At 48.1% G+C, this 23,308-nt stretch overlaps 1 protein-coding gene across 6 annotated transcripts; it reads left to right on the plus strand.

Annotated features, from left to right (window-relative positions):
* Positions 1-422: 422 nt before the first annotated feature.
* Positions 423-17,734, plus strand: ZSCAN20 (zinc finger and SCAN domain containing 20). Of its 6 annotated transcripts, XM_088791009.1 has the most exons (9): positions 426-591; positions 3,571-3,704; positions 6,606-7,132; positions 10,497-10,683; positions 11,153-11,229; positions 11,516-11,600; positions 13,099-13,785; positions 14,596-15,024; positions 15,598-17,734. In XM_088791009.1, the coding sequence occupies exons 3-9, from the start codon at positions 6,716-6,718 to the stop codon at positions 16,848-16,850; spliced, it is 3,135 nt and encodes a 1,044-aa protein (XP_088647135.1). In that variant the 5' UTR covers positions 426-591; positions 3,571-3,704; positions 6,606-6,715; the 3' UTR covers positions 16,851-17,734. The 6 variants fall into 6 exon arrangements, with proteins under 6 accessions (XP_088647139.1, XP_088647135.1, XP_088647138.1 ...); XM_088791013.1 differs by lacking the exon at positions 3,571-3,704 and having other exon boundaries at positions 423-591; positions 14,599-15,024; XM_088791012.1 differs by lacking the exon at positions 3,571-3,704 and having other exon boundaries at positions 426-575.
* Positions 17,735-23,308: the final 5,574 nt, after the last annotated feature.

Consider the following 23,308-nt stretch of genomic DNA (forward strand, 5'->3'; position numbering starts at 1 on the left):
AAAAATTAAAAGAAATAATATCGGGAGACTCGGATGCTATTATTATCCTTGCTTTACAAGTGAAGAAAGCCAGGTTCGTAATTGATACACAGTCACGCAGCTTAACCCTGAGTTGGCAATCGAACCTACGACTGTCCAACTTTCACCTGCTCACCAGTCTGGTCATGGCCAGTCACACTTTCTCCTTATTACTTATTGTTTTTGCTTTGATCTTTCCCAGGCCTAAGGTTCTAGCTTCTCCAATCCAACAAACCCCGCCCCTTCGGTTTGAGTACCGCCCACTGGGCGGTGCCCTTATCCCGGAGCTTGAGGAAAGGATGGGGATAGCAACAGGCCCCGCCCTCACGCTTAGAACCTGTTCCGCTCTGTTCCGGTGCCGGGGACCAGGCTAAGATGACACAGCTATTGGCTGACGATATCTGAAGGGCAGCAAACGGAGGGGCCGCCTACCGGCGCTCACGCGGTTCTTTCTGGAAGTTGTAGTCTCAGACGCTCCTTTCCCGGGGTGGCGCCGTTCGGACTCCGCGTCCCAGCATTCCCTGCGCAGCCCTGGAGCACTTCCGCCCCGTTGTGAAGTGGGTGTCTCGGTGGGTGAGTCCGGGTGGCGGGGCGGGGGCAGCTGAGTCTCAGACTCTGGGCTGGAGACTTAGACTTAGGAGGTGGTGGTGTCAGAGGGGGCCAGGGAAGGTGAGAGGGGGAGAAAGAAGCTTTTATGTGTGGATGGGAGGGTGAGGGGCGGTCAGAGGATGGAGCGTCCGGAGATGGGAAGGGTCATAGAGGGGTTGGGGACGATGAGGGAGATAGAGGGCCCTGGGAGTGAGGAGGGTCTTAGGTCTGTCTGTAGGTGAGGACACCGAGAGAGATTCTGGAGGTGGGAGAGTCATAGAAGGGTCTGGAGACCTCAGAGGAAAGAATAGAGGGTTCTGGGGCCCTGGCAAGTAAAGATAAGAGGGCCTGAGCTTGAACCCCAACCTTAAAAATACTGTTGCAGCCTCTACCAGCTAACCTGGAACAAACATCTAATTTGATATCCCCTTACACTTCCTCTATTGATTGTGACTTCTGGAACCCACTGGGTGGGACTGGCTTCCTGTTCCGCCCCAAACCTGCACCCCTTTCCTTATGTCTGATGGAAGTGAGTCGCACCATCACCCACATTACCCAGGTGCGCTCTTGCATTCTTCCACATCCAGGGATCTTCCGATCTTTCAGTTTCCTTAATGTGTCTTGAATCTGCCCTTTCCTTGTCAGGGTTTTTGCTATCCCACAAATCTGAGTATGCCTTCTGCTTTAAAACCTTCTTTATAAGCACCCATCACCTATAGAATTTAGTCCAAACACCTCAACCTGATATTCAAGACCCTTTATGAGCTACCTTGCAGCCTAATCTTCGTGCACCCCACACTCTAGGGCTGTCAAGGTTTTCCCCGTTTCTTGGCAGGGCTGGTTTTCCACCACTGTATATGCTGTTCTCTTTGTTTAGCATGCACTTTCCCCCACCCCCATTCCCTGCTAAGAAAGCCATTCTTTCTTCAAGAACCAACTGAAATATTTGTTCAATTGCCTTAAGCAGATAAAATCTCTCCCCCCCCCCCCCCAGCTCCCGCAGACCTCGTTTAGTGCTTTTTGTTTTGGTCTCTTTCACTAGACTGTAAGCATCTCCAGGACAGGAACATGTTCTGAGTCACCTCGGGTTTCTCCATTGCCCAGCCCAGAGTAGTGACTACTTGATGAATGTGTGAATAAAGACCATCCAGAGTGAGTTTTGTTTTACCAGGCTTGAAGATTGCTATTCCAGTGGATTTCCAGGGGCATGAGCTTTAGTCTTCTGCCTATCAGGGCTGTTTTTGCAGGAAGCTATTTCAATGCCTATGGGCATTTAAGCCAAACTAGGGGTGGCAGATACATGGAATGTATGCTACCATTTCCCCTTCCTGTGTCTGGCATTCCGCTAATTGGTCACAGCACATATTCACGTGGGATTCAGAGTCCTTAGCTCGCTTGACTGAAACTGGTGCTTTAAATGAAACCTATTTGCTTTCCCTGGTTTAAGCCCTTAAGTGTGAGGTCAGGCTGCTTAAGCAACAGCCTGGACCATCAGCCAAGTGAGCTTGACAGCCTTTGGGAACGCCCAGTTTCTTTCTCTTGAGGTCACAGACCAGTCTTGGCCTTTCCCATAGGACTGGGGCAGATCTTTTCTTCCCATCCCACTGTTCACTGGGTGAGCTCTTCACGCCCACATCCACACTCACTACCCCAGAAGGCAGGATGCCTCTCAGCTTCCTTGTGTCTGCACAGGGATCCTGATTTGGACAGCAGTCAACACCTATCCCACATTATTTAGGGGAATCTGTACCCTTTCTAGCTCTTCCTGGATATTGGAAGAGACCTTTGAGTTCATTCAGCTGAAAGGTGGCGAAGTGACAGCCCATGCTGAGTGAAGCCCACCATTATGCTCTGTTTAATCCTAATGGTGTTTGAAACAATTTTGATTTGGTTGCCAACATTTAAAAGTAGCAAGTGTCACAGAGATGGAAATAAAAAAGAGAAAAGAATTCCTCTGGCAGGAGTAAGAAGGTCATTCTTTTTTTATCCAGTGTGCACAGAAAGAGATTAATTTAAAAATCCAGAATTTTACCTTCTAAAAAATTAGAAGGTCTGTTGACACTGGCCAGTGTTCCCTTGGGTGCTCTATAGTGGCCACACTCCTGGATTTACTCATTTACATTGCCGGGACTCTGTAACCATTTAAATTTGTAGCCATTGATTCTAGTTTCTCGGTCCCTTTGATCTGTTCCCATTATACTATTTGGGCAACTGAGTAGGGAGGGTCAGGCTATATAAGCTGCAGTCTAGGTAGGCAGCTGCCGAAGCCACATGACCTGTCCAAAGTCACATAGCTGATAAATGGCAGGAGTGGAACTAGAACCCTGATTTGGTCACTCCTGCCTTAATGTTCTTTCTACGCTCTGTGCCATCTTCTTAGGAGTTTGGATGACTGTTAGATCATAGGGGAGGCTATGTGGTGTGGTTAAAACAAAACATGGAGAAAAGAAATCTGGCTAAGGCTTCCAGCTTAGCCAGCTTAGATTCCAGGTCTACCACTTGCTAGTTGTGTAACCTTAAGTGAATTTTCATAGAAGCTCAGTTCCCTATATGTAAATTGAGGATATAGTGGAGTCATACCTTACAGGATAACGATATTCTAAAGTCAGTACAGAAGATAAAAATTAAGTTTAGCCAAAAATAACAGGCAACTTGAAATTCCTTTGTCCAGGAGCCATTTGGAAACCAATATCCTGTCTTTCAGTAAGCCAACCAGCATAGCTGGGTTCTCTTGGTTGAACGTTAGATGAAAGAGTGGTCCTGAGATTGGGGAGCACGCAGTGTGAAAGACACTCTACTCGCACTCAGCAGAAAGAGAGGCTGAGGGAACACAGACCAGCCTGGGCCCCAGCAGGTCACGGGCATGCTCACCACGTGCTCACTCTGCAATAGACACATAGCGAATGGAACCGGTGCTCCATTGAAATGATGTCCTTTCTTTCTTTTCCTGCTGTTTGTATGTAGTTTAATATGTGTAAGTTACAGGTCAGTGTAATGCAGCTCAACACTGACGACACTTCAGTCGCTCGCCTGGAGGATTCAGTGAGATTATGAATGTGGAGGACTTAGCCTCGGGCCTGGCACCTCATGGGCATTCAGTAAGTGGTGACTCTGAGGCTGCTCATCCCAGCGAGGCCCTGGTGTTCCTGGGAGTCTCAGGACTGAGGAGTGCCCTCGTCCGTTCGTCCTGTTACCTCTGTGAAGTCACCCTGCTGTCGGCCGGCTGTGTTGACCTCCCTCTGTGGCGAGGCTGCTGTTCGTATCTATCTAAGAGAGTAGCAGAAAAATCTTTCAGGTTTCTGTTTGAAAATAACCTCTGGGCCTTTGAAGTCTCCCCAGAAGAAAATACCTGTTATCTGAGACTCTGGGCTTTGGGTCTGCTGGGACTCCTAACGGCCTGCTTTGCTGTAGTGTTCTCTCTGTGCAGGACGATAAACTCCTTTGCTTGCTCATTGACTGTCTCTCTCATTAGACTGTAACTTTTATGCATTTATGCAGGTGGAGACGGTCTGTCCTAGTTATTGTTGGCTCTCTAGCTCCCAGTACAGTGCAGGGTACGTGGTGGCCCCCTGTAGATGACTGGTGAATTAGTCCTTGTGTGTGAGAGCGACACAAATGTGTTTGGACTAGTGCATGATTAAGGTTGTGGTTAAAAACGAACTTTCATGAAAGGTTAATTCTTTCGCTTAATGTAAATGATGGACCTTCCATAGCCCATTAGGCTTTTAATGTACCAGATGTACTGTTTTAATAAAAGGCAACAAAACTTCCAATGATCCTGCTATTTATCAAACACTGAATTGGGCTCTATGGATACAGAAATGAGTAAGCTAGAGCACTCAATCTAGTAATGCAATCTAATGGGGGGCCGTTGGATGTGAAAACTGGCAACTACAGTAGTGTAGGGTAACACCTGTGTTAGAGCTACGTGCCAGCTGCTTTGGGAAAACAGGCTTGAGGAGGGGATTCTTGGAGAGCAGGGATGGGGGCAGTGTGACAGGAGCATGTCACGCAACTCTTAACTGATGACCTGACATTGTGCTGATACCTGAAGGACCAGCAGGAAGTTGCCAGGTGGTCATGAGTTGTGTTCCTAGCCCCTCCCTAAGTAAGTGGAGGTCTTTAGGCCAAGCCTTTGTTTTTCATCACCCTTGTCTTATTTCTAGACAGTCCAGTCAGATGGCCTAAAATCAAAATCCTACCCTCCATCCATTCTCAATTCAGCTGTGTTATTCCCAGTTGGAAGCAGCTAATAGCCTCCTTTGAGCAGGCATTTTTTTCATGTCATCTAGAATTGCTGGGAATGACACAAAGAGCTCATTTTGCTAGATAACCCAGCATGAGTGTTGGCAGAGTTTTCATTGTATAAAAGCAGCAGCTCCAGACGTTCACTCAACAAACATTTACTGAGAGCCTCCTCGTGCTGAATGTGGGTGTGGGGTAGGGAAAGGTGTGAAAAAAAGAGAAGTAAGCTGTAATTCTTGCCCTTAGTGAGGCTGTAATCTCTCTGGGACACGTATCTGTACATACACCCCTCTGATACAACCTGGAAAGTAGCACGTGTCACAGAGATGGAAATAAAGAGGAGGAAACAATTCCTCTGGCAGGAGTAAGAAGGTCATTCTTTTTTTATCCAGTGTTCACAGAAAGGGATTACTTATAATCCTTGTTTCATGACACGTCAGCGTCATTCGTTGACCATTATTTTACTGTTTACTGAATGCTTCCTGTGTGTGCTGAGCCTTGTGCTGGGTCCCTTAGGAAGCCTGTGATTTCGTGGGTAGATAATTATAATAAAGTATGATCAGGGTAATGACACAGAAAACATAAGGCGGCCTGAAGCTCGTGGCTGAGGACTGGATCTAGTCTCAGGGCACAGGGAGGGCCTCTTGGAAAAAATACAATTTAAGCTGAGTCCTCGCTAGGTGAAGACAGGGAGGAGACTGTTCCCAAAGGAGACCCCAACATGTGCGAGGGTTCAGAGGGCATCGCCATGTAGGAGCTGCAAGCTGTGCAGCTGAAACACCGTGACTTGAGGGGGGAGCACAGTAGAAAGAGGTGGAGACTTGGGCAAGGTTTGTACTTTATCCTGAGGGAAACGGGAGGTCCGGAAGTGTGTTGAGCAGGGACGTAACATGGTCAGATTTTGCTCTAGTCTGGTTGTTGTGCAAAGAATGGACCAGGGGTTGGGTGAGGGGAGTGGAGGCAGGGACACGAGTTAGGAGGCTGATCACGTGATAAACATGATGATTCTTTGGATTGACACGGTGGTATTGGGAATGTCGATGCCTGGAAGGCCAAGTGGACACAGCTTGGTGATGAATTGGATGTGGGGGAGCGTGGAGAAAAGATGAGCTGGTTTCCGGCATGGGGAACGTGATGGAAGGTGGTGCCTTCATTGGGTGGAGAACTCCGCAAGACGGACAGGTTTACAGGAGAATGTGACGAAATCAGGTTTTGACCCATTGAGTTTGAGGTGCCTGAGAGACGGTCAAATGGAAATGTCCTGTAGGTGGCTGGAGTTTGGGGTCTGGAGACAGGTCCTGGCTGGAGTGTCAAGGATCATAGAGATGGTGGAAAATGCCCAACGGGTAGGATGATCAAGGGCAAGTATAGAGGGAGAGGGATTTTTGTGAGAAGAACAGCCTTAGAGAGGAAGACTGAAGCTCTCAGGCCCAGGAAGGAAGGCCTGTTGGAGGGGGGATGCTTGGATCCAACTGAGGGAAGGTCAGACTTTGGACATGTGTAGAGGGAGGAAGGCCACGCTGGGGCCAGATGGTGGAGGCCTTGATGCCAGGCTAAGGCATGTAGGGGTCCCAGAGGGTTTAACACTGCTGTCTTCCTCCGGTGTGCTGGCTGCTGGTCTAAGTTCCAGCTTATGGGAAAGGGGCATCTCTTAGCACCCCCACCCCGTGTAGAGGCAGTGGTGGGTGTGGGGGAAGTGAGGAAAGCGAGGTTCTGGGGTCCGCTTGCTCACTCTGTCCTTTTTCTGCCTTCAGAGCCTTGGGAAGCATTTCCTCTCCCAGGAGCCCCTTGAAGGACACACCGTAAATGCAGAAAGACGTTGGATGGGGACAGCCCAGCTGATGTGAGGCGTCCAGGATAGAGCATGGCTGTAGCGCTGGAATCCCAGGGCCAGGCGTCTCCCCGCCCAGAGCCTGAAGAACTCCTGATTGTGAAACTGGAGGAGGACGCGTGGAGATCAGAATCCGGACCCCGGGAGAAGGACCATGACCTCGTCCGTGGCCCTGAGGCCTCCCGCCAGCGCTTCAGGCAGTTCCGGTACAGGGATGCAGCTGGACCTCACGAGGCCTTCAGCCAGCTCTGGGCGCTGTGCTGTCGCTGGCTGCGGCCGGAGATCCGCCTCAAAGAGCAGATCCTGGAGCTGCTGGTGCTGGAGCAGTTTCTGACCATCTTACCCAGGGAGGCCCAGGCATGGGTGCAGGCGCGCCGCCCTGAGAGCGGCGAGGAGGCCGTGGCGCTGGTGGAAGATTGGCACCGAGAGGCCCGGGCGTCAGGACAACGGGTGAGCAAGCGGGCTGTTCTCCAAGGAGCGGGTCGGCAAGGCAGCGGGGCTGTGACTAGGTTAATAATTGCCAAAATAACAGTCATTATTGTTAGCGAGCAGCTGACATTTATTGAGCACTCCTGGGTACCAGGCACTGTTCTAAGTGCTGTCCAGGTATTAACTGATTTAGTCTGGTCAGCAATTGAACGAGGTCAGTACTGTTATCCTAGTTTTACCAGTGAGGAAACTGAGGCAGAGAAAAGCTGGGTAATTGGCTCAAGGTCACACAGCTACGAGGTGGTAGAGCCCGGATATGAATTCAGGCAGGTTGACTCAGGCAGCATTTATAACCACTGCTCCAAACTGCCTACCAGTACTGTATTCACAATATGGTTGATTTGTATTGTGTTTTATACTTAAAATCTTTTTACATGTGTGATCTGTTTGGATGCTGACAGCAGTAATACAGGGAGATGGAAATAGCATGATTGTCCTCATTATTATAGATTAAACTAAGGCGCTAAAAGTCAGGCGCTTCACAAAGCTCAGGTTCCAAGTTCATCGTTCTTTGCACTGTCCTACCTGCTGTTGAGGGGTCACAAATGTCAAAACGCATGGATAAGTACGTAGCACGGGAGCTTATTTTTTCCCAGACATATATGTTGTGGCTTGTGATCTTACATCGCAAGGTACATAACTTAGTTACGTTCTCTGCAAGGAAAATTTTTCCACATCTTAATAGTGGAATCAGATATATTAACTATGTTCCTCAAAGAGAATCCCCCCTGAAAAAGGTTGATGCCTACTGAGCCAAATGACCTCTGAGACAGTTTCCTTAAAGAGATCTTCCTGCTCTGCTATTTTTCACTTGCTCCATGTCTTTTCATGGCTTCATAGCTCCATCTTTTAGTGCTGAAGAATTCCATCCGTAATTTTTAGCTTGTTGATTATGTCATTACCCTTTTGCAGAGCCCCTCTCCCCATCAGGTGCATAAACATGAATAGACTATTTTTTCGAGCAGTTTTAGGTTTACAGCAGAACTGTGAAAATGGAGCGGAAAGTGCGAGTTCTTACATGCCTCCTGCCCCGCCACATGCACAGCTTCCTTCATTGTGAGCACCCACCAGAGTGGTGCCTTTGTTACGATTGATGAACCTGCACGGACACCTCATTATCACCTGGAGTCCGTAGTTGACCGGGGTTCACGCTTGGTGTTGTACATTCTGTGTAATGACTTTACCCACCATTACAGTATCATGCAGACTAATTTCACTGCCCTAAAACTGTTCTGTGCTCTGCGTATTCATCGCTCCCCTCGATCTCTGACAACCACTGATATATTTACTGTCTTCACAGTTTCGCCTTTTCAGAGTGGCTTCTTTCACTTAGTAACGTGCATTTCAATTTGCTCCGTGTCTTTTCATGGCTTCACAGCGCTGTCTTTTAGCGCTGAATAATATTCCATTGTCTGGATGTGCCACAGTTTTTCTGTTCTCCTACCGAGCGACACCTTGGATGTTTCCACGAGTTGGCAATTATGAATAAAGCTGCTAGAAACTTCCATGTGCAGATTTTTGTGTGGTATACAGACAGGCATTTTAGATGGATTCTTTCTTCACCCCTACCCCAGTCAGTATCCTCCTGATTCTTTCCTCCCCTCATTGTCACTTGAAGCCAATTCTTCCTGTGTCCACGTTACCATCCATGGAATCAGAATCTTCCCTTAAGCATGGCAGTGGTTGGAAGAGCTAGGGCTGGGGGTGAGGACTGTTGTGGAGTCTAGTCACACAGTTCTGCTGTAGATTTTAAGACTGTAACTAGAACAGTGAGTTGTTTTTTTTCTTTTTTCTTTTTTTCCCCCTTAACCGTGTAAGAATGTTGATAAGTGATGTTTTCTCCCTGTGAACCCCACAGGGCATTGGTGGAGCTCCTTGTCTGGAATGGCTTTTGATGCTCATGGCCCATTCCTATATATCTTCTTAATGGTAAACATCCTCCTTTTGAGATCAGCCAAAAGATTTTTGGGGATAAGTTTGGCAAAAGCAATAAGTCGATGAAGATGGATGTTACTATTTTGAGTCAAAAAATAAGGTTCAGAGAAATATAGAGGGTGCCAAAAAATGTGTACACATTTTAAGAAAGGAAAAACAACTGTATTAAAATTGTGATAATACGTATACACTGATAACAAATGATGAATACAAGTCATGTGTATACATTTTTTTGGCACCCCTGGTATATATAGTTGCTACCTGTTGTGTAAACGTGGGGAATAAATAAGAATATATATTTACAGTTGCTTGAATATAAAGAAACTCTGAAAGGATGCCGAACAATGGTTACCTGTGGGGAGGAGTAGGGGAAGAAACGGGCAGATGGCATGGGTCAGGGGTGGGGATGGGGTATTTTCTGACTATATCCTTATATATATTTTCTATTTTTGAACCATGTGAGTATTGAAAATACCTATTGAAGAAATTGAAATACACTTTTTAAAGTGAGTTGTTTCTGTAAGGCAATGAGATTGTAATATTTTGGGGGATTTAGGGCCAGGAAGTAAGATCTCAGCCTCTACCTCTGGATTTGGAACCAACTGAGAGGTAGAGATGAGAAATTAGTTTTATGATTGATAATGCTGAATTGGGTAATGTCATCTCTTAATTGATTATTCCCTTTTATTTTGTACATATTCTCTATACTTCTGAGTACTTTTTGCCTGAGCGTCAACATTGAGATTAAAATTGCCACTTCTGTTTTCCTTCTGAGTTCCAGTGCTGTATCTTTGCTTATCCTTCTGTTTTAAGAGTAGATGTGCCTTTCTGAAACAGCACATACTTTTTTTTCATTTTAAAATTCAATCTGTAATTCTTTGTTCCTCCTTTTTCTTATATTTATTTTTGAATTTTCTTTGCCTTTCAACAGGAATATTTAGAGCAATTACATTTAGAGTTATAGTTGTACCTGTTCTTATGCTTCCCTTTGCTTTTTAATGTAAACCTGGTTAACTTATCTCTCGCTTTTTTTAACTTAAAAATTATACTCCCTGTTTTTGATGTTTAGAGATTATTTTTTAATGTCATAAAATTTTTACATAACTTATGTCTTTATGATTAAAAAAATGGTTTGGATAGTCGTTGCCTCATTGAGACACTTGTATAGCCTCCCTGTGTTGAACACGACATTAGTCATTTGGTGGGATACTTTATAGTCTATTTTCTCAAGTCAGCCTGATGGCTTTGTCATCTTACTTTGAGCCATCTTTGGGTCTTAAAAAGAGCCTGTTAACTTCTGGGCCACAGTTGTGCTCAACGGAAAAGTGCCTGCCCTACCAAAATTGGTCTTATTGAACTGACGATGGGGAATTTTGACCATCTGTTGTAGGAACTGGACTTGTGTGCAGAAGAGACCAGGCCCTTAAAGAGAATGCAGGAATCTCAGAGCTGTCAGCCGCAGCCAACGGATCACTGGCACAAGGGACAGTCCCAGAGAGAGTGGGTGAAGAATCCATGCCCTGACCTTCCCAAGCATCTAGACACCAAGATGGTGCCCCAGACGTTGAAAGAGAGCGGTGAGTCCCAAGAATCAGGGAACATCAGGGAGGAGGGGTGAGCGAGTTGGTAAGGAAGGGTACATGGGGAGGAGAGATGTACAGATTTCAAGGCAAGGGATAGAACAGTGTCTGATGGACACACTAAGAAGTAAGGCAGGTGAGCATTCTAAAAGAATACAAAGCTCCCAACGATGTCAGCTCGGCAACAACCCCCCTCCCCCCAAACCCCCACCCCATAGCTGAGTCATGCACGTTCCAGCTGGGACTGAAGCAAAGTGGTGGTCATAGGTATTCAGGCTGGCATTTCTCATATGGCACATCACTCTAGGAGCAGATACTCTCGAAGGTAAGGAAAAGGGGAAAACGGCACTGGCTACAGGGATAGTCTCAGATTGACCCATGTGTGGCTTTTGGAAAGCTGGACCCGAGAGGGGGTGGTTTTCTGGGAACCAGAGCTTTGGTTTCAGAGACTTTTTCTTCTCCTTAGCTGTCCTCACTCCCCGAGCCCCTGCTCTCCCAAAGATGGGGAGCGTTGGAGATTGGGAGGTGACAGCTGAGTCTCAGGTAAGCTGCTGTTTGGTCTCCGTTTCCTGTCATTACTTGTCCTGTGCTCTTGCCCCTATGCTCCTCTTCTCTTCCCATGGCCTCAGCTCAGCAAAAGGGCACAAGACTCAGGTGTTAGCCTCTTCCTTGCCCCCGATTTGCTGGGCCTCTCCTTGGTCATGCTGCCCCCTGTGATGCTAGCCTCATACACGGTATTCCTGTATTCCCATTATCTTTCTTGGTAGGGTTCCCCAGCTGTTGTCAAGGGTCGGTGACATTTGAGGTCCCTCTCTTGTACATCTCACAGGAAGCCCTGGGCCCTGGCAAACACGCTGAGAAGGAGTTTCGCAAGAACCCCCCAGGAGACAACTGTGGGAATGGCGTGTCCCTGGGTAAGGAAACAGTGCCCTCTGAAGAAGATGTTGGGTTTCTGGTGTACTCAGTTCCCACAGAGTGAATCATTGCTCCCTTAGGACTGGGACTCTGTGAAGTCTGTGGAATTTCAGACATAGAAAGAAGACATGCTTTCTGTAGCCAACAGGCCGGGATGGAGTATGGGAATGGAGTCTGCCTGGATGGAGGCTCGCAGGATGGCTTCCAACAGCCCGCCCTCTAGGGGCTCGTTACCTTCATTTCCTCAGTACATTCACTGTGGTGCAGGCGCTGGGCCCTGCCTGCCGTCTCAGAAATCCTGTCTTTTCCACATCAAACAGGATCCATCTCTCGGGGGTGGACTCAAGTGAACTAAGCCCATGAAACTGATGCACTAAACCACAGTGAGACTTATCACAGGGCTGAAAATACTCGAAGCGCACAGACTCCTTTCTCTGTAGGCACATCTACACGGGAAGTCAAATAATAACAAACCACTTCCCGGTGGAGCCTGGGATCAGTATGAGGGCAGTTAGACACATAAGTGGGCTAAAGTAGAAGAGGCAATGACAGGTCTGAGCGCGTCAGTAAGGTAAGATACTAGACCCTCATTGGCTACTTGCTTGTCTGTGTAACCCCTTCTTTACACGTGGTGTCTGGGGAAAAGAGCATTCAAAGGGACAAACTGGGAAATGTGGAACTAGACAATCCTTAAACCTCTTTTAGCTCTAAACTCTTTTTCATCTAGTTTCCTTCAAATATTACCTTTAATTAAAGGCTTCTGTTTTGTTAGGCTTGGGAGCTATTGGGATAGGAGTTCTCTAAACATAGCTAACTGTTTTAAAAAGTAAGGAAATTTATTTTCTGATGTTACGTCTTGGAACTCCAGAGGAGAGCATGTTCCTACCACAGTACAAACTGGCTCAGCAACATCATAAGGGGCCTAGGTTCTTTCTTTCTCTCTGCTCTGCCATCCTCAGTCTCAGCTTCATATTAGAGCTATTTTGTGTCAGAATCAAAAGATAGATGCCAGTGCAATTGAGGCCACAAGTTTCCTAGCAAGGGACTCACACCACACACCCACATACAGAGAAGGCGGCAGAGAGAGAGAGAGAGAGAGAGAGAGAAATGGGGCTGTGGGGGTGGGGGTGGCAGAGAAAGAGAGAGAGAGACAGACAGACAGACCTTTCCTCCAACCACTGAATTAATTCTGATTGGGCCAGTTTAAGTCATGTGCCAATCTGTGGACCAATGACAGTCACACTTTTGTATGATGTGTTTCATAACAAGAACTAAAAAAGCAAATGAACAAAGCAAACAGCTCAAGTAACGTTTTTGGTGACGTGATTCTGTTACCTCCAGTTACCTCTCTAACCTACCAGACATTTGAAGGGATTAGCATGGGAATTTCTCATTAGCCTCTCACAGGGAAATAATATGTTTCAGGGACATTTTGGACAGGCACTCTGCTCAAGAGATCATTTCTACTTAATCATTTCTCTCCTTCCTTTTATATAGGAGTTCCAGTTTCAAAAGCAAATATCATCTCCCAGCGAGAGCAAGGACCAGAATTTTCGGGTCCAAGTCTTATAAATTCTGGAAAAAGGAACACTGCAGGTTATAGCCTGGATATTGAGCAAACAAAACCGGCTCCAGCATTGGCCTGGAGGGACTGCAGGGCCTGGGAAGAACAGTACCAGTGGGACGCGGAGGACATGAAGGTGTCAGGTGTGCACTGGGGCTACGAGGAGACCAAGACTTTCCTGGCCATTTTGAGTGAGTCCCCCTTCTCTGAAAAGCTCCGGACTTGCCACCAGAACCGCCAGGTGTACCGGGCCATTGCCGAGCGGCTGAGGGCACGGGGCTTCCTGAGGACACTGGAGCAGTGTCGCTACAGGGTCAAAAACCTCCTACGGAATTACCGGAAAGCCAAGAGCAGCCACCCACCGGGGACCTGTCCCTTCTACGAGGAGCTGGAGGCCCTGGTGAGGGCTCGGACAGCCATCAGAGCCACAGAGGGAATGGGAGAGGCTGTGACACTTCCCAGGCTGGGGGATAGTGATGCAGAGATGGAAGAGCAGGAGGAAGGGGGCTGGGAGCCTGAGGAAGCAGCAGAAGTCTGTAATGGTGATGGCCTGGCCACTGATGAGTCCGTCCAGGGGCCCAGGATTCCAGGGGGTCCGGCTCTGTTCCAAAGTCGTATTGGTAAGAACACGGGTTTAATTGGATCCAGATTCCAACCCTCCCACTAGCCAAACCCTCTGCTCCCTGAGTTCAGGGCGCAGAAGTCTGGGTTGATGCTTAGTAAGGCGCTGAGTTCCTTAGGTCATCCTCAGACTCCCACTCTCTTCTCGTATGCTCAGTTCTCCTTGTACAAGTTTACTAGTTATAGGAACAAGCCCTTTTAAAATCCTAGGGGACCTTAAAGAGCTAATTCAGTATTTCCCAAAGTGTGTCGCTGGTGGTATGGGGATGAGTGAACTTTTAATGTGTATGAACCCATCAACCGGGATTTCACAGATAGTAACTTTAGGTAAAGAAAGATACTGAGAGAAATACTTAATAGAGCAGAAATCATGACAGTACATAGTTGAACAATCAGTGTTTAGGAAACACCCAGTCATTGTAAAAGTGGAAACACTGAAACCGAAGAGATGAAGCGTCTTATCTCAAGGTCCAAGTAAGTAGAGGACAAGTGTTTAATGGATATAGAGAGAGTCTCTTGTATCCTATAGGCCTTTCCCTGAACCAGTCAGCTGAAGCCAGGCGAGTGGGGTCACCTGGATAATATGGCCACCGAAGTCCCCTTCTGGCAAGACTCTTAAGTGTTAATAGAATCTCTTAGAAGGGGGTGGCACAGCCCTGAGAAGCAAGGGTATATTCTTTGTTGGTGCCTCAGGCACCTGGACAATTTCTGAGGTGCCTATGTTCTAGGCATTTAGCAGGGCAGGTGACCCTGATGACCTAGGCAAGTTTCATTAAGTCTCACAATTCTGAACTCTTCACTCCTGACAGCAGGTGTGCACTGGGGCTACGAGGAGACCAAGGCCTTCCTGACCATTCTCAGCGAGTCCCCATTCTGTGAAAAGCTTCGCACCTGTCACCAGAACAGCCAGGTATACCGGGCCATTGCAGAGCGGCTGTGTGCACAGGGCTTCCTACGGACACTGGAGCAGTGTCGCTACAGATTCAAAAACCTCCTTCGAAGCTACCGGAAAGCCAAGAGCAGCCACCCACCAGGGACATGCCCCTTCTATGAGGAGCTGGACTCGCTGGTGAGGGCTCGAACTGTGGTCAGAGCCATGGGGACCATCGGGGAGGCAGTGGGTCTCCCTACGTCTGGGCAGAGCAGTACTGAGGCTGATGAACAGGAGGCCTGGGATGAGACGGCAGACGAAGATGCCATCAAACCTCCAACCCCATGCCCTAAAACCCCAGACACTGGTAAGCCTGGAGTCATTGGCTGTCCACAAAATCTGCAAGCACGCAGACAGAGTGAGGGAGTCAGGCTCATTATCTTCTCTCTGAACTAAAACGGGGGATGGAATTGGATTGGAAAAAGATGTGTGCCTTGCTCTGATTATCCAGTCTCTAGCTTAATATCATCCCTCAAATGAGACAAGCAGTGAGGTCTAGATTTTACTGGGATTCATTTGGGCAATTATAGAGTCTATTCAGTCTCCTATGACATAGGACATACTGACTGAACTAGAAGGAAGAAGTGTTCATTATCAAATAGTGGGACAGGCGAGTTGGCCAGGGAGACTGGCTGGCTGCTTGGCTAGCGCTCATGGCTCCCTTGATGGGGTAACTAGACTCTGCTCCTGAACTTTGCAGCTCAGAAATGCATGTATGCACCGAAACTTGGTCAATTTCACATTAGTCACATTTATAAGATGTGAGATACAAGATACAAATTCACATTAGCCAAATTCACAAGACATGAGATACAAACATAAATAGATACAAACATAACTAATGAATGAGCACAAACTGCGTTTCTGTCCATTCTCTCAGGTTTTGAGATGAGGCATGAAGATGAAGACCAGAGTTCAGAGCAGGATATTTTTGAGGATTTGCCTGGCGCTTTATCAAAATGTACCACAGAAATTGTTTGCCACCCTCATGACTGGGGGGAAGACAATGAAAATGAAAATGAAGAGCAGTGGGGAAATCCCTCACAGGAACAGTGGGAAGAATGTTCTTCTGAAGAGGATTTAGAAAAACTTATTGACCATCAAGGATTGTACCTTGCAGAGAAACCCTACAAGTGTGACACGTGTGTGAAAAGCTTCAGTCGGAGCTCCCGCTTCATTGCCCACCAGCGGACACACACAGGTGAAAAGCCCTACAATTGCCTCAAATGTGGGAAAAGTTTCAGTGACCGCTCCAACCTCAATACACACCAGAGAATTCACACTGGAGAGAAGCCCTACAAATGTCTCGAATGTGGGAAAAGCTTTAGCGACCACTCAAATCTCATCACCCACCAGAGAATCCACACAGGGGAAAAGCCCTATAAATGTGGGCAATGTTGGAAAAGCTTCAACCAGAGCTCAAACCTTCTGAAACATCAGAGGATCCACTTGGGAGGAAATCCTGACCACTGTAGTGAACCCGGGGAAAACTTTGGCCCGAGCCCATCCTTTAGTACTCACTGGAGGAACTTGACAGAGGCGACGTCTCCTGAACAGCCTCAAAGTGCCAGTCAGAACTTGAATTCCCCTGGACCGCACAGCACCAACTCAGGGGAGAAACTTTATCAGTGTTCTGAATGTGGAAGAACCTTTTCTAAGAGCTCTGCCCTCATTAGTCACCAAAGAATCCATACAGGTGAGAAACCATATGAATGTGCTGAATGTGGGAAAAGCTTCAGTAAGAGCTCCACGCTGGCTAACCACCAGCGAACCCACACCGGAGAGAAGCCGTATAAGTGTATGGACTGTGGGAAATGCTTCAGTGAGCGCTCCAAGCTCATCACACACCAGAGAGTGCACACAGGAGAGAAGCCCTACAAATGCCTTGAGTGTGGAAAATTCTTCCGTGACCGTTCTAACCTCATTACTCACCAGAGGATTCATACAGGAGAGAAGCCTTATAAGTGCAGAGAGTGTGGGAAATGCTTTAACCAGAGCTCCAGTCTTATTATTCACCAGAGAATCCACACTGGGGAGAAACCCTACAAGTGCATGGAGTGTGGCAAAGACTTTAACAACAGCTCCCACTTCAGTGCCCACCGGAGAACCCATGCAGGAGGGAAAGCATCGTAGGAGACAACTCCCCCAGCGACAAAAGAGATAAACATGTATTTAAATCTCCCAAGATCATAAGATTTATGGTAGAAAGAAACACTCCCAATTTTCAAGCGTGGTGCATACCAGGGGAGTAATCCTGATATAATCCAGGTCATTTGGTAGCGAATACAAATGCTAAGGATACAGATTTGAAGGCACTTTTCCTAAGTGTAATTTGTTTTTCTCCTGTAAAAAACCTACTCTCAGTCCTGAGCAGTGATTCCAAACCACACTCTGCCTTCACACTGTCCGCATGTACACACACCCCATTGGCACACGTTGCAAATTCTCCTACCTGGCAGTTTTCAGTTGGGGCGTATCCTCACAGGAGAACTTGGAGACTCTGGTGAGAGAGGGGCATAACTGAGAAGCACTGGCCTAAAGCAAGCCACTGTGAGCTCAGTAAAAAGTAGGAACAGTGACATATTAGCAAATCATTGTTAATAATGGCAAAAATAGCCAGTATTTATCGAGCATTTGTTTCTCAGCAGGCTCTGTGCTAAACACTTTATACACATCATCACATTTAATCCTCACAATGGCACCAGGGGGTAGGTAATGACATTCTCCCCACTTCCCAGAAGAGAAGCGTGAGGCTCGGGAAACAAGTAACTTGCTTGGGTCACATGTCTGAAAATGGCAGAGACCGGATTCAATCGTGTCTGTCTGTCTACAGAGCCTGAGGAGCTCTTCCTCTCATACTGAATCCCGTTTCACATGAGGGCAGGTAACTCGGGTGCCAGGATCTCAAAGCAAGCACCTTGTAGACCACATTTCCTGTTAAGATTCCTTTATGAATTCGCCTTTTAACAAGTATGGAAACCTAGAATACCTAAAGATTAAAGGTCTTGAGATACTCAGAACTGGCAATGTCCTTTGAGCAAGAAGGAGCGATTACCAAAGCACTTGGTGTGAATTTTCATCTTTACAGTAGTATGGGTGAGAGACAGGTGGGTTGAGACTGGGAAAAATTTGTAGCTGAAGTGATGTTTCTCCCGATGAGCTACTGCTTTGGCTAAGGAAAGAGGGTTTAAGACTTTCCCTTTTCTCAGGTAGTCGGCCCTGCTTCTTGTTACCCTTGGCTGGATCCTAGGTTAAACCTTACAGAAATCTGGGCTTCCTCACCAGTGTTCACTCCCTGCTGTGATTTTTTGCCTCCCTGGCCCTTTCCTGCTCAGCGTGGCAGAAGCCTTGTTCCAGTTCCCCATTCTAAGACAGGTGGAAGGAGTTGGGATGTGTGTGGTATGCTCCTGAGAGGGCTTTGAATATGGTTCTACTTTCTAGGTTCATGGTGGTCGTATCCCGAGCCATCTCGTCCCAGGCCTCCCCTGTGCTTTCTAAACATTGGCCATTAAGACCTTCCTCCCTCACAGGCTAAACCAAAAAGGTTCACACAGGATGGTTTTCTCATTTTCAGCGTTTTGTCCTCCAGAGTTTCTCCTAAGAAGGGTTTAGAAATGTTGACCAAGGACTCTGATTTCCATGTGATTTTAAAGGAAAGCCCCTCTTCTGAATCTGCCTATGACATGGGGGTGACATTCATACCCTGGTTATTTCATGGACTTGGGAAGTACCTGTCAGAGTGGATGCAATGGAACCTTGAAGAATGGAACTTTCTATTCACATAAGAGGAAGTCAGAGAGATTTGCACTCCTATTCTGTGATCACTCCTTAACCCCGTCCTCTACTTCCTAGCTCATCTGGGATCACCTCATGTCAATTCCTTCCCAGCTTACCTTTCCTGGCTCACATTATCTCTGAGGGGCAGGGACTGGAACCAGCAGATGCCAGTAACTGCAGTAATAAGATGAAACACAGGGAAGCATATGAGCCGAGAGGAAGGACCCCAAAAGAGGGGATCGGAGTCCCAGGGAAAGCACAGTGGTGTGAAAAGCACAGATTAAAGATGAAGGTAGGGACCTTAGCTTAGCACTACTGGTGTATAAATGGGAGTAGAGGAGTGGTGGGAGCTGAGCTTGGAGGGGTGCTTGGTCAGGGTCACAGAGAGCCTTATGTCTGACTGCAGCGTGGACACCAGGCTGCGGGTGACACGGTCAGAGGTTCATTGTCAAAATCAGCTGAATGGAACTTGGATGTGCTACAGTTAGGATGACCTGTTGGGGCAGTTTTGCCGTATTCCAGTTAAAAGGGAGGGTCCGAACTAGAGGAGTGGTTACATTGAAGAGAAGGGGATGGATTTGAGAGGTGTCAGAGGCAGAATTGAGGACAGCAGAGGAAAGAGAAGGCCTCGGGGTAGAGCATGTCATCCTTCAGAGTTGGGGACACAGGGAGATGCAGATGGGGTGGGAGAGCAGAAGATTCTAAGTTTGGGTTAGGACATTTTGTGCTTGACGTGCCTGAGGGACATCTGAGTGGCAGTATGCAATAGGCATTGGGATAGCTGGGCCTGCAGCTAGGGGGAGAGGGTAGGGCTAGAGTTATCTGTGGGCGCATGGTAGTCAAACTCATGGGAAAGGGACTATCTGTGTTCAAGTCCTAGAAACAGGTAGGATGGACAGAACTGGAAAAGCACAAATGCAGAGGAAGAGTCAGTCCCCTCAAAGGAGATCTAGACCACTGCCCACTCCTCGCTCCTGCACACGCCTGTCGTTTGGACACTGCCTCTATCACTGCCAACACCTGAATTCTCAGGGTAGTCCTGAGTCTTCTGGAACCTTCACTGTGGAAGCCAAGCTGAGCTCTGTGTAGAAGTGAGATAGTAGGCCTCTCCCTACCTCGAGTGTCACCCATTCCCCTGTTCTTGGAAGTGTAGTGCCTCATGTTTTCAGGGAACAGTTTTGATATTTATTACCTGTCTCCCCTTCCTCGTAACTCATTTAATGAGGTTCAGCCATGAAGGCGAGGGCGACGTGGGCCTGGAGAGAATATGGCCCAGGTGGACCCTCCCTCCCTGTATACCTGACTCTTCCTTTGGAAGAAGTCTCTTTCAGGTGGCTTCCGTGTTTGGGGCCCTCCCCATCCCTTTGCCAGGGCACCCAGACATCCTCTAGCAGGTCTCTGACACCAGGCTTTACACACCCTGAGCTCTGTTAACATGCGTCTGCTCTTGGGAAGTAGATCTCCATGCAGAGTGGGTGGGCAGCTGCACACTCAGCCTGCGTGGCCACAGGCCAGGCCATGGTCACGGGACGCCAAAGCCGTGAGTGCTACCCTGGCGGTGTTACGTGTGGTCTGCATCCCCTCGTTTGATTTCTGTATCCTCCACCCCAAGAAGGGCATTGGCTCTTCTGAGGTGACTAAAAGGCACCAAAAGGATTCCCACAGACTCCTCAGTGGGCAGTAGACTCAAAGGTAGGGGCAGGGAAAAGGGGGGCCCAGGCTGCTTTAGATGGATACCCAGTTTTTCCTTAGGCCTTCGCCCCAGCCGCTGAGCTCACGGTTGTGGCTGCCTCAGCCTTACTGTGCCCCATAGCCCCCTACTGAAGGGCTGTAAGACAGCTGGGGTCTTCCCAGGCTGAAACATGTAACAGTCAGGATCCTGGGCTTGCTGTTCTGGGGCCCCCCGTGGGGTAGCTCTCCACTTTCAGGCTGCAGAAGAGAGTTTATGTTTAGTCGCTTTGTGGAGAAGAATCACACAATTGAAGGATGGGGGTGCGGAAGTTTTGAAGTCATGCAGGCAGTGCCGTGGAGTCAGCGTGAGTGTCGTGGGTGGTCTCACGTTACCCACGTTGCCCCGTGTCTGTTACCCAGGCTCAGCACCTAAGCCGCCTCCTCCCTCCCTCCGTACACTCGTTCCATTTGCGTTTTTACCTCTGCTGATGGCCTCCAGATATGTCCCTTGCCCTGGGCTGTCCTCTTAGGAGCCCAGTTGCCTGCTGGCCAGCCCTGCTTGGGTGACTCGTCGGCCCTCCAGCCACCATGTCTGTCCACCTGCTGCTGTCGTTGGCCACTCACTCAGCACATGCGTTCATGTACACACTCTGTGTGTACACTCAGTGTGTACTCAGCGGGCCCCCAGTGCGGCTTCACACAGCCCCAGCGAGCCTTACGTGTCCAGACTCGTCTCAGACTCCGTGCCTCAGACACCTTCTCCCTTCTGAGGGCACTTTCCAGTGGGGCTGCAGCTCCCCAGCTGCCTGGGAAGGCTTTATCTGAGTGGAGCCAGTACCTACAGTCAGAATCAGTCGTGTGAAACATCCCCTTACCTCGGTTTTGATCCTGTCCTCCTTTGGATGCCACTTAGCGCCCCCACACCCCCCAGCAAACACCAATGTTAAGTCCCGGCTACATGTAGCGGGAGGTCAGGGAAGGCTTTGCAGGACACGTGGGGTTCCAGCGGGGCCTTGGAGTCTGGGGTGATAGACATTTTCGTCTTCCACACTGTTTTCTCCCGGCTGCCTTCACACTCCTGTCAGTATTACCACTAGCATACCTATTAGCAATCATTTCCCCTTCACTCTGATTTCAGGCAAATCTGGCATTACCTCCGAATGCACATTGTGGGGTGAAGGCATGCTCTTCCTCACCTCGCCATTACTTCCGCCGCCCCATGCTGCGGCTGGACAGTGACCTCTCCTCCTTTCCCTCTGGTGCATCTCTGGTGCCTCAGGAACCCTAGAAGCAGCCACATCCCAGACCCGACCTCGTGCAGCTTGGAGGAAGATGCAGCGAGCTTCGTCTTCTCAGTGTGGTCAGTTCTCCCACTTCTCAAGGCTGAGAGCCGCTTTCTGCTAAGGGCCGCTTGGTTAAGCCAAGAGCATCAGAGCGGTCAAGGGCAGAACCGATTAAGGATTTTGCCTAAACTTCCTGTACCAGTAGAATAGGGATCCACACATATGTCAGTCAGGGCGCAGTTAGTGATTCTCTTTGTATGTGAAGATGATTCTGATGTTTGCTACTCCGTAATACTTATTCCTAACGTCACATTTATTTTTCACATTTTCACTATAGGAAAATACCCCATAATTGTGCCGCTTCGAGGGTGAGGGCCACAGGAAGGAAGGATAAGAAAACAAGTCTGTCTCTAAGTCTGGTTCTGGATCAGCACTGCAGGTTCCTCTGAGCCCAAGGAAGAGAAGAGCCACAGGCAGGGGCTGGCAGAGCCATTGTCACTGAGCTGTCTTGAGAGTCACTGGGGCTTGGGGAGCTCTACTTTGGTGGCAGGTGACAAATGTGACACAAAAGGGACAGGGCTCTTCTCTCTCCTTCCACTTAGAGCATGGCTTAGCTTCAGTGTTGGGAATTCATAGACCACAGCGTAGCTTCTGTGTATTTAGAAGCGGCGGAAACCAGCAGGAGGTGGGCCTAGGGGGTGCCCTGGAGGTGGCTGTGAGAAGCTTCTTTGAAACCGTCCCTGCAAATTCCACTTGGGGGGCCAGGGCCAGAGAACACCTCTATAGACAGCACCTGGGAAGGAAAGGGCTTGTTCATGACCACAAAGGAAGACCCCAACCCAGCCCCACTCCTGAAGTTTCCCAGAAATTGATGGAGGAGGTGAGGCTACCTGGTCTGTCGGCCACTCTAAACCCCTCTGGTGCATCCTGGGGAAAGAAAAAACACAGGTATTGTCTCAGGGACCTTTCTTTTCTTTTTTCTTTTTAAAATTTTTATTGGGGGAACATGGGGGAACAGTGTGTTTCTCCAGGGCCCATCAGCTCCAAGTCGTTGTCCTTCAGTCTAGTTATGGAGGTCGCAGCTCAGCTCCAAGTCAGGGGACCCTTCTTGAGCAACTGATTTCTTAGGGAAGCTAGACGTTTGTGATTGATTTTGCTTCCCTCTTAGTGACTGTGGAATTAGAAATGGGTTAAATGTTGGCCACCAGGGGGCACAGAGATTTAGGGTCCAATTCTTAAAAACAGAACAGGCTCTTGGTTTGCAATTTGCGCCTCAATCCCTGGCCTCAATTGATTTGGCTTTGTTTTCACTTCCTTAACCTTTATTTTCCTGCAAAATTATGTACATCTTTTAAAGCTAGTCAAATTCCTATTTTGAGATGAAGTGACCTGATAATTAAAAATTGTACAGATTAAACTGCCAAAAAAAAAAAAAAAATTGTTTTAGAGTCTTCTGCATCTTCCTGATTACACCAAAAGCTTGGAGGAAAGGAGGGGGAGCAGAAATTGGTGAGGCACAGTGAGGCTGTCAGGGAGGGTTAGGGCCCAAGAGCTCACACACCTTGTGTTGGACGGGCATCTTCCTTTTGCTGTTGTTTATGATTCTGCAGACATGGATGGATGGATGTACATCACCCATAAGTCATTGCCCTCTGTCCATAACAGATGGCTCCTCAGTCTGCTGGTCTTCTCCACACATCTACTTTGATATATCCCCCAGAATCTCAACGCTAGGAAATCTGAGGTATCTGGGACCCAAGTAATGCAAGGATGATTATGGATGAAAAGAAAGGAAGGCATTCCCAGAGGGCTGAATCTTGCTTGACTCTTGATTTGTCTGCCAGTTCAGGAAGAGAGCTG

Source organism: Rhinolophus sinicus, chromosome 14, assembly GCF_057876585.1.
Source record: "Rhinolophus sinicus isolate RSI-liver-muscle chromosome 14, RSI-T2T, whole genome shotgun sequence".
Taxonomy (NCBI): Eukaryota; Metazoa; Chordata; class Mammalia; order Chiroptera; family Rhinolophidae; genus Rhinolophus; species Rhinolophus sinicus.